Source organism: Schistocerca gregaria, chromosome 4, assembly GCF_023897955.1.
Source record: "Schistocerca gregaria isolate iqSchGreg1 chromosome 4, iqSchGreg1.2, whole genome shotgun sequence".
NCBI lineage: Eukaryota > Metazoa > Arthropoda > Insecta > Orthoptera > Acrididae > Schistocerca > Schistocerca gregaria.
The window spans coordinates 229,350,894-229,365,076 of NC_064923.1; the positions used below are offsets into that span (position 1 = coordinate 229,350,894).

General features: G+C 43.0%; 1 protein-coding gene across 4 annotated transcripts in view; it reads left to right on the forward strand.

The window, feature by feature from the left end:
- The window catches only part of LOC126365831 (protein pellino), a 399,652-nt gene that overhangs the window by 63,868 nt on the left and 321,601 nt on the right, over positions 1–14,183 (forward strand). The window contains exon 1 of one of the 4 annotated variants that reach the window (XM_050008462.1): positions 6,074–6,417. The exons of the other annotated variants lie outside the window; for them this stretch is intronic. Within the exon in view, the coding sequence (XP_049864419.1) occupies positions 6,407–6,417 (11 nt within the window). The 5' untranslated portion in view covers positions 6,074–6,406. Of the gene's footprint in view, positions 1–6,073; positions 6,418–14,183 lie in introns of those variants that run through there. 4 annotated transcript variants of the gene reach the window in all.

Below are 14,183 nucleotides of genomic sequence, written 5' to 3' on the forward strand. Positions count from 1 at the left end.
CCGAATTTCTTTTAGATTGATTTCAGTGTGGTTTTCTCGCAATAATGTGAAATCAACTTGTTTCACGTTACATGAAATTATGTCCATGATCATTTAATTGAATCACTTTTACTAATATATACTCCGAAGCACTCGTAAAGAGATCACTCAGTCAATACAAAGCATTAACTGAAGGTAGCAGAAACTTGACAGCTCTCACCTCTCAGGTAGCCTGTGAACAGTCTTGTCATACAGGACGTGCTCCATAGAGGATATGGGGGCTTTCCATTCGTGGTGTTTCCGACTCTTTCGTAGGTGCCGCAGGTACCGGCGGACTACCGATCAAACAGCTTTGCACCGTCGGACTTCCGACCAAGGCCTTCCCTCCTGCTGTTTTACGCCAGTCGTTCATCAGCAGCGGATGTATTGTCACCGTCAGGCAGTGTCCTCACAGACAGCCTTCATTTCCGTACAGTTTCTCAGGCTTATGCTACTTCAGTCCTACACACTGTAATGTAAATAATTAAAGCAAGGAAAGAAGGAGCCGCGTTTTCGCAACTGTGGTCACCACAACTGGGTGCACAGAAAATCAAGACGAGTATGCGAACTGATTGTGCATAAATTGCAAACAGAGTAAGAGCCGAGGCCGTTCAAAAAGTGCAAGTGGCAGAATCATAGCTGAACAGCAACATCGTTGCTCACCGGATGAAGCAAATGTGCAGATTAAGAAATTTACGCGCAACTGCAAGAAGTGTGTCCACGAAGAGAAGACAGTGCCTATTCTTAGAAATTTTTAAGGGGGATTTAAAAATTTGAAAGAGAGAGGTTTCGATTTCGTCGCAAATATGCATTGTGTAGTGCAAGAAAGGAAGGTTTTGGGATAACACTGAACGTTAGCACTTGTTCAGAGATTCAGTTCAGCGAAGACGTTTTGAAATTAGCTGCAGATAAGTTTCTTTTTTTTTTATTTCATTGGCGATGGATATGTTCTTGGAAAAAGAATCCTGATGTTCGGTTCTGAAGCCTGACGTTCGGTTCTGAAGAAGCGGAGAAAATCATGTGTGAAAACGGAACTATTCTGCTGTACGGGACATTTGACAATTCCTGGAAAAAAGTCAAGAAACACTATTTGATCAAAAGTATTCGGACACCTGGCTGAAAATAACTCATAAGTTCGTGTTGCCCTCCATTGGCAAGGCCGGAATTCAATATGGTGTTGGCCCACCCTTAGCCTTGATGACAGCTTCCACTCTCGCAGGCATACGTTCAGCCAAGTGGTGGAAGGTTCCTTGGGGATTGGCAGCCCATTCTTCACGGAGAGCTGCACTGAGGAGAGGTACAGCTGTTGGTCGGTGAGGCGTGGCACCAAGTCGGCGTTCCAAAACATCCCAAAAGTGTTCCGTAGGATTCAGGTTAGCCCATTACAGGGATTTTACTGTCGTGTAACCACTACTCCACGGGCTGTGCATTATGAACAGGTGCTAGATCGTGTTGAAAGAAGCAATCGCCATCCCCGATTTGTTCTTAAATACGGGGAAGCAAGAAGGTGCTTAAAACATCATGTAGGTCTGTGCTGTGACAGTGGCACGCAAAACAACAAGGGGTGCAAGCGCCCCCCCCCCCCCACCCCACCCACCCATCCTCCATGAAAAACACGACCGTACCATAACACCACCGCCTCCGAATTTTCCTGTTGGCACTACACACGCTGACAATGACATTCACCGGACATTCGCCATACCCATACCCTGCCATCGAATCGCCACATTGTGTACCGTGATTCGTCACTCCACACAGCGTTTTTCCACTGTTCATTCGTCCAATGTTTACTCTCCTTGCACCAGCCGAGACGTCGTTTGGCATTTACCGGCGTGTTGGGTGGCTTATGAGCTGCCGCTCGACCATGAAATCCAATTTTCTCACCTCCCGCCTAACTGTCATAGTACTTGCTGTCGATCCTGAAACAGTTTGGAATTCCTGTGTCATGGTCTGGGCAGATGTCTGCCTATTACACATTACGACCCTCTTCAACTGTCGGCGGTCTCTGTCATTCAAAAGACGAGGTCGGCCTGTACGCTTTTGTGCTGTACGTGTCCCTTCACGTTTCCACTTCGCTATCACATCGGAAACAGTGGACCTAGGGATGTTAATGAGTGTGGAAATCTCGCGTACAGACTTAAGACACAAGTGACACCCAATCACCTGACCACTATAGAAGTCGGCGAGTGCCACGGAGCGCCCCATTCAGCTCTCTTACGGTGTCTAATGACTACTGAGGTAGCTGATATGGAGTACCTGGCAGCACAAAGGACCTAATATGAAACGCGTACTTTTTGGGGATGTCTGGGTACTTTTGATCACATAATGTACATATGAAACACTTTTTCAGTAAGATGCCGGGTGTGGTCACCTGTTACTGCAGTGCTGGACTTCGAAGTGGCTACAATAGAGCTATGAAAACAGTGTTGTCCAATGCGTTCATTTCCGCGTCGCAGTTTTCACTTAGATCAATGTCTGTGGAAGAATATACCAGAAATGGGTTTAACAGGAGAATACTAGGGTGGATAAGAAGTCAGATGGTTTTGCCTAATTTGTGATGGAGTCATAAGTGGCTCATCTTCTACCTAACCGTGTTGATGAAGCGTAAATATTAATAATGGAGGAAATTCCCAGTGTAGAAAAGGTCAATCAGTGGATGGAAAATCGTAGTATGCCACTTTAAATGTGGAATGTTTTCAATCAGCAGCACAGGACCCTGGATGTTGTTGAAACTTGGCATAGAACACTAAACCCCCCCATATACCAAAAAAGTGTGCTTTCTGACAAATAAGCCGTTGGTGGAAGCAATAAATGCTCTTTTAAACATTTGGAAGTAGGGGCTTCCGTTTGCTTGCCTCATCAAAAAGAATCAAAAGATACATCGATCTTCATAAAAGGTTAAGACTTAAGTAAATATAACGACTCAAAGGATTTTAGATGTTTAAAATCTTCGGATTTCTTATAAAAAAGCTGGGTCAGAGATTAAACTTTTTGTTATGTCTTTTAATTCTTTGCTTCAGTAAAGTTGTAGAATGCAGAAACGTGGAGATAAAAAGCTAAAATAAAAATAAATAAAATAGGCATGTTTAAATGCTATGTACCATATGCGAAGTCCGTCCTAAGCCTGGATGAAATGTGAAGGGATGTACTTATGACAAAACGATCGACAAAGTCTCTCCCATTGTTGCGGCTTATTGTGACGGTCGTAAAACGCACGACTAAAAAATGTTTTCTGGTCGGAAATGCCACATTAATGTTACGGGTCGCAAAACCTACGGTCGGAAAGCGCACGACATCCTTCAGACAGCACGAATGATATCGTCACGGCAACACATAGTTAATAGGTGCAGGTCCGTGACGTGCAGCTAAAGCGGTCGAAGCAAGGAGGTACGAACGGAAACAACTTCCGGTTTACATGGGCATTGCATCAATTCTCTGGGATGTAATAGCTTTTTTTGTATCACCTATAAAATCTTATCTTATGGCATGATATATCTCTAAACTGACTGAGCAGTTCATTTGTATCAAAAATCTCTTTTTTTAGAGCCACCATCTTCCCCCCGTCCCCCTCCCCACCTCCTGCGCACCCCCAGGAAAAATACCTGCGGGCTCGCTTGGTTATTTTCCTACATTTTTTAACAAAAAGCTATTATTACTGTTGATATCTGCAACTACGCAAACGTCTCTCAGTAGGCAAAACTTCGTCTGTCGGGAATACATTTAACATCCAGCTTGATTCGTATATTCGTTCGTCTTCTTAAAACAGATGGAAGGTACCTGAAGGCCAGTAAAAAACTAAAATACGGGCTTATTTTTTACAGCCCGAACATTGTCCATGATGTTACCTTTTGATGAAAAGCTATGGTTTTCTGCGGAGGGTAGCGCAAAAATAAGGTATTTTAACACTGCCACTCAGTGTTATTCTGTAAATGTCCAAATTCATATTATCGCTTTACACTAAGAGACAGGAACGAGATTCAGAGCATGACCCAGGACATAACATAGTAAGCAGTCCAGTGATAGAATGCCGCATGTTCAGCCCTTAATAGTTAAATTCTGACACGACGAATTCTTCCACTACCAGCATTCGAATAGAAATCGCCGCTACAAACACCCACATAGATGTCACGGCTAAGTCCTCTTGTACACAGGCCTTAATCACTATGCAGTATACGGAGGTTTTCTGTCACGTCGGGGGTCGGTCCTTTATTGTTCGTACAAATACGTCTGAAACCGTCGAATGAAAACGAGGCGCCATCAAGAGCTATACCTGAAAATCAGATATGGGGTGGTAAATTCTGTCTAGTTGTACCATCTGGAGGGAAAATAATGCATAATCCATATACCAAAACATATAGATAATATGTGAAGAAAGATACCGCTAGCAGTCAGGGTCTATTCCTCCTGTAGCTCCTCGTTAGCACCATATCATGATAGTGATGTTACAAAAAATGACTGTACAGCGGAACTCTGAATGTCCTAGAAATACGTCGAATGCCATTTACAGTAACGCGTTTTTCCCTCCCGTATAAGACTATTGAGAGTTATATGGTTTCAGAGGCAAACACAAACACCCGCTCCATACTTCAAATCTGTGGCTTTATTACTTAGGAGAGGTCCCCATGGGTGGGATAGTTTTTGAAAACATATATACAGTGATGTAGGTCAAGTTACCAGGTGTCTCACCTGCATCCATTCAACCTGGTTGGGCCACGGTTTGCGAGTAATAGACCAAAAAAAGTTTCGTAATTTTCCGTGATATTCTGTAGCTTTAAAACTGGCAGTTTCAAATGCGCCTATAAATGGGGTTGTAGCGTAGTCGTTAGCGTGTCATATTGGTATATGGAAGATTGGGGGTTCGAATCTCGGTAGATACATTCATTTCTGTTATTAATTACTTTCATCATTGTTTATTCAGTTAACTGGTTTAAATGTATTTTTAATTTCTAACCCGTCATCACGTAATTTAATAATCATATAAACATTTGTTCTTTTTTTCTTATCATTTTTATTAAATCTGGAGTCGTTGTGCATGTGATTGTAATAATTTTTTGAATTAATTCCGCCATAATTTTTCCGCTTAATCATATATTTTCGTCCATGTTCTTGCATTCATTATTTGTATTCCTCATGTTGCGAATTTATTTGTAATTCGTTCTTTCGTTTAAATCTTCATCCGCGTTAGTCTCTCCTTAGTGCAACAGGTATTTCTGTTTTAAATGTATGTATGGCGATTATATTTTTAAAAAATTACATCGTGTACATAATAAAAAATATAGTTTTGACTCCATTAGACAGTCAGTACTGATTATTTCACCTTTCAACAGATAGATCGGTATTTTCAAGCGTTTAAGCATAGAAGCGTTAGAAATTTAAACCAATTAACTACAAAAGAATAGTGATCAAAGACATTTCGATAACAATTTAAAAATAAAAAATTTGAAGGAGCTGAGAAGATTAGAACACAGTTTTGCTCATTACATTCATATGCTAACCACTTCACTACAATACCATTCAATGAGATCGTCAGACAAAGGGCTCTAGAATATCACGCAAAATTAGGAAACTTTTTTCGTCGATTAGTCGCAAGTGTGAGCCCATCAGTATGAATGGCTACTTAGCGAGATACCTGGGATCCTAACCAGCATCACCGTACAGATGGTTTCAGGTAGTCGCTTCCACCCACTGGAGATCCCTCCTTGTTAAGACTTCTTTGGAACAATCCTATGAAGAGTACTTCTTGCATTGCATTACGAAGGAAATGGTAATACGCGTTCCTTGCCTTCACAACTTGGTACAGCTGTACATATTGTTTCGGAAACTATTGACTTCTAAGCCATGTAACCCTTCGGCGAGTCTATTCCTGATGTCATCAAATTTTTCACGTTGGTAGACTCAATTACGGTATATTACATTTAACTTGGGATCTGTTTACGTATTTCAACCTTCAATCACATTTGGATTCTGTGTTAAGGTTGTTTTTTTCCGAACTTCTTGTTAGTCAAATCTTGATTATACCTTTCCTCTATAAATACTGCCATTCATTCCGCCGCAGCTTGTTTACGCGGCGCTGGTTCGCGGGCGTGACGCTAGATGTCGGGCCGCCCTACCTCCTGCTGCTCTTCCCCTCCCCCGCCGCTCGCCCGCGCTGTCTACCGACCACTCCACTCCGCCGCTGTGCTTCGCCAGGTTTCTCGACTGTTTGGTGCGTTTGATTACTTGATGTTCCGCGGCTAAAGCGTGAGCAACTGTGTACTGTGTGGATTATGAACCGCCGCCCGAGTCCCCGTCTGCTCAGCTGTCGTGGTATGGTGTTTTTCGCGCTGCTGCTTCTGTAGTGCTATCGGCTTTTTCCACGGCGGGGGTAGTGAAGCATTTCGTGAGAAAGATGGTGAAGAGGTGAGTGCTCCCAGCCGTCATGTTTTGTTTTTCGCGCTTGGCTGTTTTTAATGATTGTCAAGAGACGGCCTACGTGCAGCTGACAGTGGCATAATATGGCACAGTTATTGTTTTTTCCTCTATGTATTGTACAAAACTGGTTGAATTGTTGAGTGCTTTTTCAAATAATAATACAGTGATATAGTCGTCACCTGACAGTGTATTTTTGTTTTTGTTTATTACAATTATCGGTATATTTACTTCGATTCTAATTGAACATCAGATTTCGTCAGGTTGCTGATGTCCTGCTGCACAAAATTTCTTGTGCTTTTTGTGACAACGGTACAGTGCGCCAGAGAAAATATGAAGTAAATGGAATGTTTTATTTCGAAATAGTTTTATTGGTTGCGCCTATTGACAGCGAACATTGTATGGTTGACGACATTTTTAAACAGCAATTTACCACAGTCCATAAAAGATACCTTAACGTAATATTAAATGTCGCTCTTCCAGTCTTAAAATTTGGTGCAAGTGTGAAGCATTTACTTCAGGTGGAGCAACTTTCATTGTTGCTCATTGCACGAAATCTGGTTCTTATACAAATTAAGCTTCCGCGGATGAAAAAGAATCGGTTAGTGAAGATGAGAATTTGTAGTAGTTAATATCTCTAGTATCATAAGGGTCTGCTTCATTCTTCTGCCATCTGTTCTGCACTTCTGTTTCAGCAGATACGTAACTATGGAATCAAGTGGGAATACAAAATGTAAACATGTTATTAATGTGCCGCATATTGTCAGTATCGAACAGATGTTTGTGTTCTTCATTATCGGTAAAAGTACCTTTAGCTTTGTACGTGGATAGTTACCCTTTATTGGTAACATCTGTTTAGTCAAGTTTAGTGCTTAATGTAACACAACTGTTAACGGTCCATACTTCATGGTTTCTCACATCTATTTATGTACCTTAATGGCCCGTAATCTTAGTTCTGTAATGATAGTCTGCTTCTGTAGCTATATTTGTGGATGTACCGTATCTTTAACACATTCACTGTATGACTTCACCAAGCACGTTCTGCAGGCAATAGCTTCGTCGTAAAGAACGTTTCGAAAGCGGAATTCCCTAAGTCCGCCACGCCCACGTATAAGCTACATACGAGTCATTCGGAGCACTTCTTGGACAGTTTTGTAGTTTAGTATTAATATACAACATGTAAAACTACGTCGTCGTGTGACGCGGGCTCGGTAAACGCAGCAGCGTCCTCGGAGCGCAAGCTTTTGGCTAGCGGTTGTGGGATCAGCTGTTGACTCCCACGCGCGGTTTCAACGGCCGCCGCCGACCCCGTTATCCCAGACAGCGGCTCTGAATCTGCCGCTGCTTCCGGTAGCTGTCCTGCCTGCCAAGTCATGCCTCGGAAGTCGCGCGCGGCACGTCATTTAAAGCGCTTCAGTCAGCTGGATGACTCATGAGTCTGCTTCGCTACACAAGCCGACTGAAGAATCTCTTGTACTGCGCGCTAAGATTTTCGTTACAAATTTCTTCCAGTAGTACTTCATGTGGGCATCAAATTACCCTATCAGAAACAGTAAAAGGTTTCGCATATTGATACGTTGCGCATTTTCCAAGTTATTTAGCATTGATGTTTGCTAGTCAGGTCGTGGAGCGCGCAAATTCAACCACTTGCACGCGTTAAAATGCGGTAACGCCTAGACACCTGTGGGACCATGAGTCAACAATTGTTCAAATACTCATTACCGGTTAAATGTGCTTTTGTCGAAAGTGATTAATTTAAGCTAGACGAGCAAAAGCTGTTCGGTTTGAGGAAATTAAACGAAGCAAAAGTTTGGTGACATTGTCTCGGGCAGGCTGCTTGAATTTTCGCACACGTCGACCTGATTGGCTAACTTCAATGCTAAATAACTCGGAAACTGTACAGTGTACCATTTTTTCTTAACAATTGTTTCTCAGCACAACCACCATTGCAACGCTTTATAGTATTTACTGACTCTCTCTTATTACCCTGTATGTAAAGTAAGTGGCTTTACGCTCCGATTACATTGACTTGGTAGCTTAACGTTTCTACAACACTAAGAGATCATAGACCTAATATGTGACATAAATTTCAACTTAATACGGCTACTCATTCTTGAGAAAAACGGTTTTTAACACACAACAAAATGATCCCATAAGGGTTACGCTTTTACCGATTGAAGTACGGAACCCTAAAATTAGCCCACTCTTGAGTCCTGCCAAAGGTCTTAATTGTGATGTAGTTCAACACAGCACAAGTAATGGAATCTCATGACGGCTCGAGCTAGCAATGAATGCTTGCGAAAGATACAAACGTGTAACGTCGGGTGTTCGATCACGTCAGTCCTTCCTGTGCTCACCGGCCTGAAGCGATCAGCTGTGTTCGCTTAATCGATTTATTAGCAGCTAGTGACATAAGTACCTGATTCCATAGAAATTACCAGATCGAAAACGTGCAACGTCTTGGCAGTACTTACGCATAACACTAAAACATTTTCTATTTCAGCCCTACCACTGTGGAACAAACTACCTGCAATCTGTGTCTTACCCAAGACCACTCTTCATTCAAGAGGAGATGAATGCTTTCTGTTACCAACGACGTAGCTTCCCTCTCTGTGTATTCCTTCCGTTTTACTTATGTCCAACAGCTAGTATCTGTCGCGATGTCAACACTGTCCATGCATTTCTCCTCCCTATTTTTCTTCCATTTCATTTCCTTATCGTACCATATTACTTCTCGGTCGTCTGACAAACTACTACTCCTTTTACTTCCATGCATTACATCCTGGAAGCTATTTTCCGCCGTCGCCGGCCGGGGTGGCCGAGCGGTTCTAGGCGCTACAGTCTGGAACCGCGTGACCGCTACGGTCGCAGGTTCGAATCTTGCCTCGGGCATGGATGTGTTTGATGTCCTTAGGTTAGTTAGATTTAAGTAGTTCTAAGTTCTAGGGGACTGATGACCTCAGATGTTAAGTCCCATAGTGCTCAGAGCCATTTGAACCATTTATTCCCCTTCCTTACCTCGTGTCCTATCAGTCTGACACTACTTCTAGTTACCATAAATTCCTTCTTCGCCGATGCATTTTGTAAAGCCTCATCCGCATAGATTTTTAAGGATCAAAAAAATATGGAAATCGCGGCGTAATGGCTATAGCGCCATGCTTGATGAAAAATTTAGACGGGATTGACGCATGTAAATTCCACCATCCTATTTCCTTCCTGAAGGCCGTAGGTTATTTTTCATTGTGATGCCAGTTGATTAATGATGCAGTATTCCAGTCATTTAATAGGTTCCTTTGGGGAGAGAGTTGACTTGCTGTCTGGATATTCGCAACAGCTTCCGGTTGTTGCGCGACGTCGGGCGGTGACGATGGTGCCAGACAGTGGAAGTCCACATAGCGTGGGCTGTAGGTCCAGTGGTCCAGTGTCATATATGCGACAGCTCTATCTGAAGCTCGAGAACGAAATTCACAAGTTAACCTCTTGACAGTTACACCACTTAACCTCGTCACTTACACGCAGGACGTCTGTTAATACTTCGCCAGCTCGAAATCGTCGTTTGTGATTTTTCTCTTGCCCAAGGCTCACGTGTATCTTGGTGATTACGACCTTGTTTGATATACCCTTCCCCAGTTACGTAGCAACCGCGTTGCCCGATAATACTGTTTGTTTTTCAGTAATATTATACATTTCCAATACCCATGCAGATATGTTTTTTTACAGTGGTGCTGCTTGCTTACTTTCTTCCCGACTGAGATTTGCCTTATGTGGTCTGTTGAACAAACATGGATTTCTCCTTTGTCATAAATAAAAACACTGCGGAATTGTACAGATCATAGCCTGAAATTTTCTCCACACTACACACCACTGCAGTACAACATAGAAACAATATATTTGTACGCATTTCGGCCGTCGTTGAACCTAGGAATGAAAACCAGTTGGGAAAAATTCAGTGTTTCGCTTCTTGCCCCATGATTTTAAAGCTGTTTTGATCCCATCCACGAAGAAACGGTACGGGAATGCTGTAGTGAGCAACGTGCCCCGTTACCTGAAGATTGGATAACGGAGAAACAAACATGCAGATAAACCACGCAACGGCCGGCCGACATCGCTTTTCACATACGCTGACCTAAGAGGTACTGATGAAATGACTATGAAGACAAACAGGTTAAAAGTTCAGTCAACAGCTAATCGAACACACGAAAAGCCAGGAGGAAATAAGAAAGAAGAGACCATATACAGTTCCTACTATCAAGCTTCATCACAGTAATAAGTGTCCCCACACCTCACTCTTTCACAACCCAAGAGATTGTAATAATGAGCTGGTCAGTGATGCCTCATGCCCCCTACAACGCTGATTTGGTCCCTTTTCACTTCCACCTGTTCGGACCTATGCGAAACAACCCTCATGGTTACAGATTTGATGACTTGTATGAAACTAAAATAGCCTTAAAATTGTGAGCAAGAGGTGAAACCCTGAATTTTTACAAACCAGTTTTGAAGCCTGGTGCAAATGTGTACAAATCAAATGCATGGTGATTATGTTGAGCAGTAGGGTTGCGTAGAGGATAGTTCGCGCCATATCTATACTAATTGCGCATTTATATGTTCACTAGCAAACATATAGCGTTGCTCTCTCTCTCTCTCTCTCTCTCTCTCTGTGTGTGTGTGTGTGTGTGTGTGTGTGTGTGTGTGTGTGTGTGTGTGTGTGTGTGTGTGTGTGTGTGTGTGTGTGTGTGTAAATTCGATATACATCCTTATCTCCCTCCGCACACATCTGTGTCCTCATATCCCTCTGTCTGACTTCGAGATTTGTTTATTCTTATTGCAAACGAAACTTGATTGGGAGCTGAGTTCGCTTAAAATGATTGGTAAGTCAATTGGGGTCATATGTGTAGGAGGTATGAGACACATCTCTCCAGCTGCTGCAGCTGTGGGAATTGTAGCCTCAATGACATTATTACGCATAGTTTTAGCCTGAGATTCGGTAAGATTACAAAGTTTCTGAAGATTTATTCCGTAGTAGTATTTTGATCAAAAACCAGTAAACCATAAATACAAAAACTGCTGTGTATACAGTTTGTGTTCGAACATGTAGAAAGAATATATGTGGGAGAAACAATTTGTCTAATGGTTTACATGCCCTCCTATCGTAGTTGAAACGTATTGTGCGAGGAAAATCGAAACCGCACATTTTCATGGCACAGCACAGCATTTTCTTTCTTACAGTCAGTAAAAAATTGAAGTAAATCGATAAAGAACTTTCCGAGATTGTTACAAAAATACTTCGCCTTTATCTATAACACACATATTTATATATTTAAAAAATATGTAGGATACGTCCGTCCTTATAGTCATTGCAGTATCGTATAAAAATTTGAAGTAAATAAAGTACTTTTCTCAAGTACTTTTTTAGTAACTACGTTGAACAACTTGCCTTTATACAGTAGTAAAGATTATTAATGACACAGGAGGCATTACTTTCTGATCCGCTCTCGTATTTTGTACAGACGTTCGTAACAAATCGAGCAGTTTTTTCTGCGATATCATTGTGGTTGGCTCTCTCGCATTTTAGGTTTCATGTTTCTTGCTAAACGTAGTGTGATTATTATCCTCTCGTAAACTATACAATCGAGATTTTTCTCTCGTCGCTCGCCGGAGCTTCCTGACAAACCGCCCCCTCCTCTGTGGACGCTTCCAGTGCAGAACACACTCGAATGTTAGAAGTACGCGTTTGAAACACCGGTGGTGGTGTGAAACATTGAACCCATGCCTTACAACTGCTTGCATCAGATTGTAGCACAAGGGCGTTCTTTACGGAGCACGGTTAGACCTCTCGTACCGTAACGCGTCACACCTAATTTAGAGTGAGTGAGTTTCACAATTTAGCCGTGTAAGATTCTAAACTGAATTGCGCTTTCGGTGATGCAGGGAATGTGCAAGTAGTAGCTTTCAGTTTTAACAGTATGTGTACACTTAAGTGTCTTCAAATGGCAACAACTTATTTTAGCCATACGAAATGGAATTAATAAGCTTACACTGAGGGGCGTAGTAGTCGGTGCTAACAGACAAGCAACACTACGTGAAATTACCGCAGAAATTAATGTGAGACGTACGACGAACTTATCCGTTAGGACAATGCGGCAGAATTTGACGTTAATGGGCTATCACGGCAGCAGATGACCGAAGCGACTGCCTTTGCTAACAGCCCACATCGCCTGCGGCGGCTTTCCTGGGTTCGTGACCATATCTGTTGGGTGGGTATGGATGTATACAAGAGCGTACCCAGGGTTGTACCTCGAAAGGAGGGGGGGGTGAAAATAATATTGACAGTTCAATAGAAATTTTTATCGCTACGTTACAAGTTCCGCTTTTCTTCAAACTGGCACGGAAATGGTATTGCTTGTGTCGCGGGACGGGTAAGGCCATGATTAGGTTACAGCGGACAAAAGCACGCAGCAGACATTACTTTGTACACGTGAGGGTATGTAAATGATTAGAGAACAGTCTGTAATTAGCTTAGCGTTATTACTAAGCCTAGTAAGGTGTATGAAGAACATGAACAGCGTCAGATACTGAGTGATCACTGTGGAGGACACGGGGTATTCCTGTGGTACACCACCTGACGTTGTTGGAAAAGGGGCCTCATTATGGATCTAAATTTGGGGGGGTGTCCGAATCAAGGAATATCCATATCTGTGGAGCATTCGAATGTGACAGTAATCGGTTTTAGCACCACATGGGGACGGGAGGACAGGCGTACCTTTCAACAAGACCCCAGTTACTTGTCTTACTACTACAGGGGAGGGTTGCACCAAACACACCGTAGCCCTTTCACATTTGCACCGGCCATTAGAGTACAAGTAATGGACTCCATGCAACGTTGTGTTATTCCGCACCATTGCTCGGAAACTGGTAGCAGCTGGACTAGGGAATTACCGTCCCATGCGTAGGTGGCCATTAACACCACAACACAAAGGGCTATTTTTGGAGTGGTGCCATGATACGGAAGCATGGTCTGCTGATGAATGCTGTTGCATTGTGTTCAGCAGTGGTAGGTTGATTTGGGGAAGGGGACCAAACAGCGATGTCATCGGTCCCATCGGATTAGGGAAGGATGGAGAAGGAAGTCGGCCGTGTCGTTTCAAAGGAACTGTCCCGGCTTTTGCCTGAAGCGATTTATGGAAATCACGGAAAACCTAAATCAGGATGACTGGACACCTTTGAAAAGTCGTCCTCCAGCATGCGAGTCCAGTGTGCTAACCACTGCGCCGCCTCGCTCGGTTTTCAGCGATGATTTGCGGTTATGCACTACCCGGAAGACAATCGTCGGCGAGTATGGCGGTGACCTGTGGAGAGATCCCAATCTTCCAGTAGTTTTGGAGACACACGCCAGTGGTGTGGGAAGCCACCGGTTATGACTTCAGATCGCAGCTGGTAGTTACGAAGGCAACTCTGATGACAGAACTGTACATCAGACACCCTGCGTTCTCTTGTATTGTTTCATGTAACAGTATTGTGATGCAATTTTTCAACAGGGCAGTGCTCCTTCACACATGGCACGTGTATCTACGAACAGTCTGCGTGACATTGAGGTACTTCCGTGGCCAGTACGATCTTCAAATACGTCCCCGATAGATGATGCATGGACCAACTGGAGCGTAAATTCCATCGCAGGATATCAAGGACCAATTAAAACAGTTGTGGGCCAGCCTGCCTGAGAAGTTGAAACGGCTTTGACAGCTTTTCCAAACGTTTCT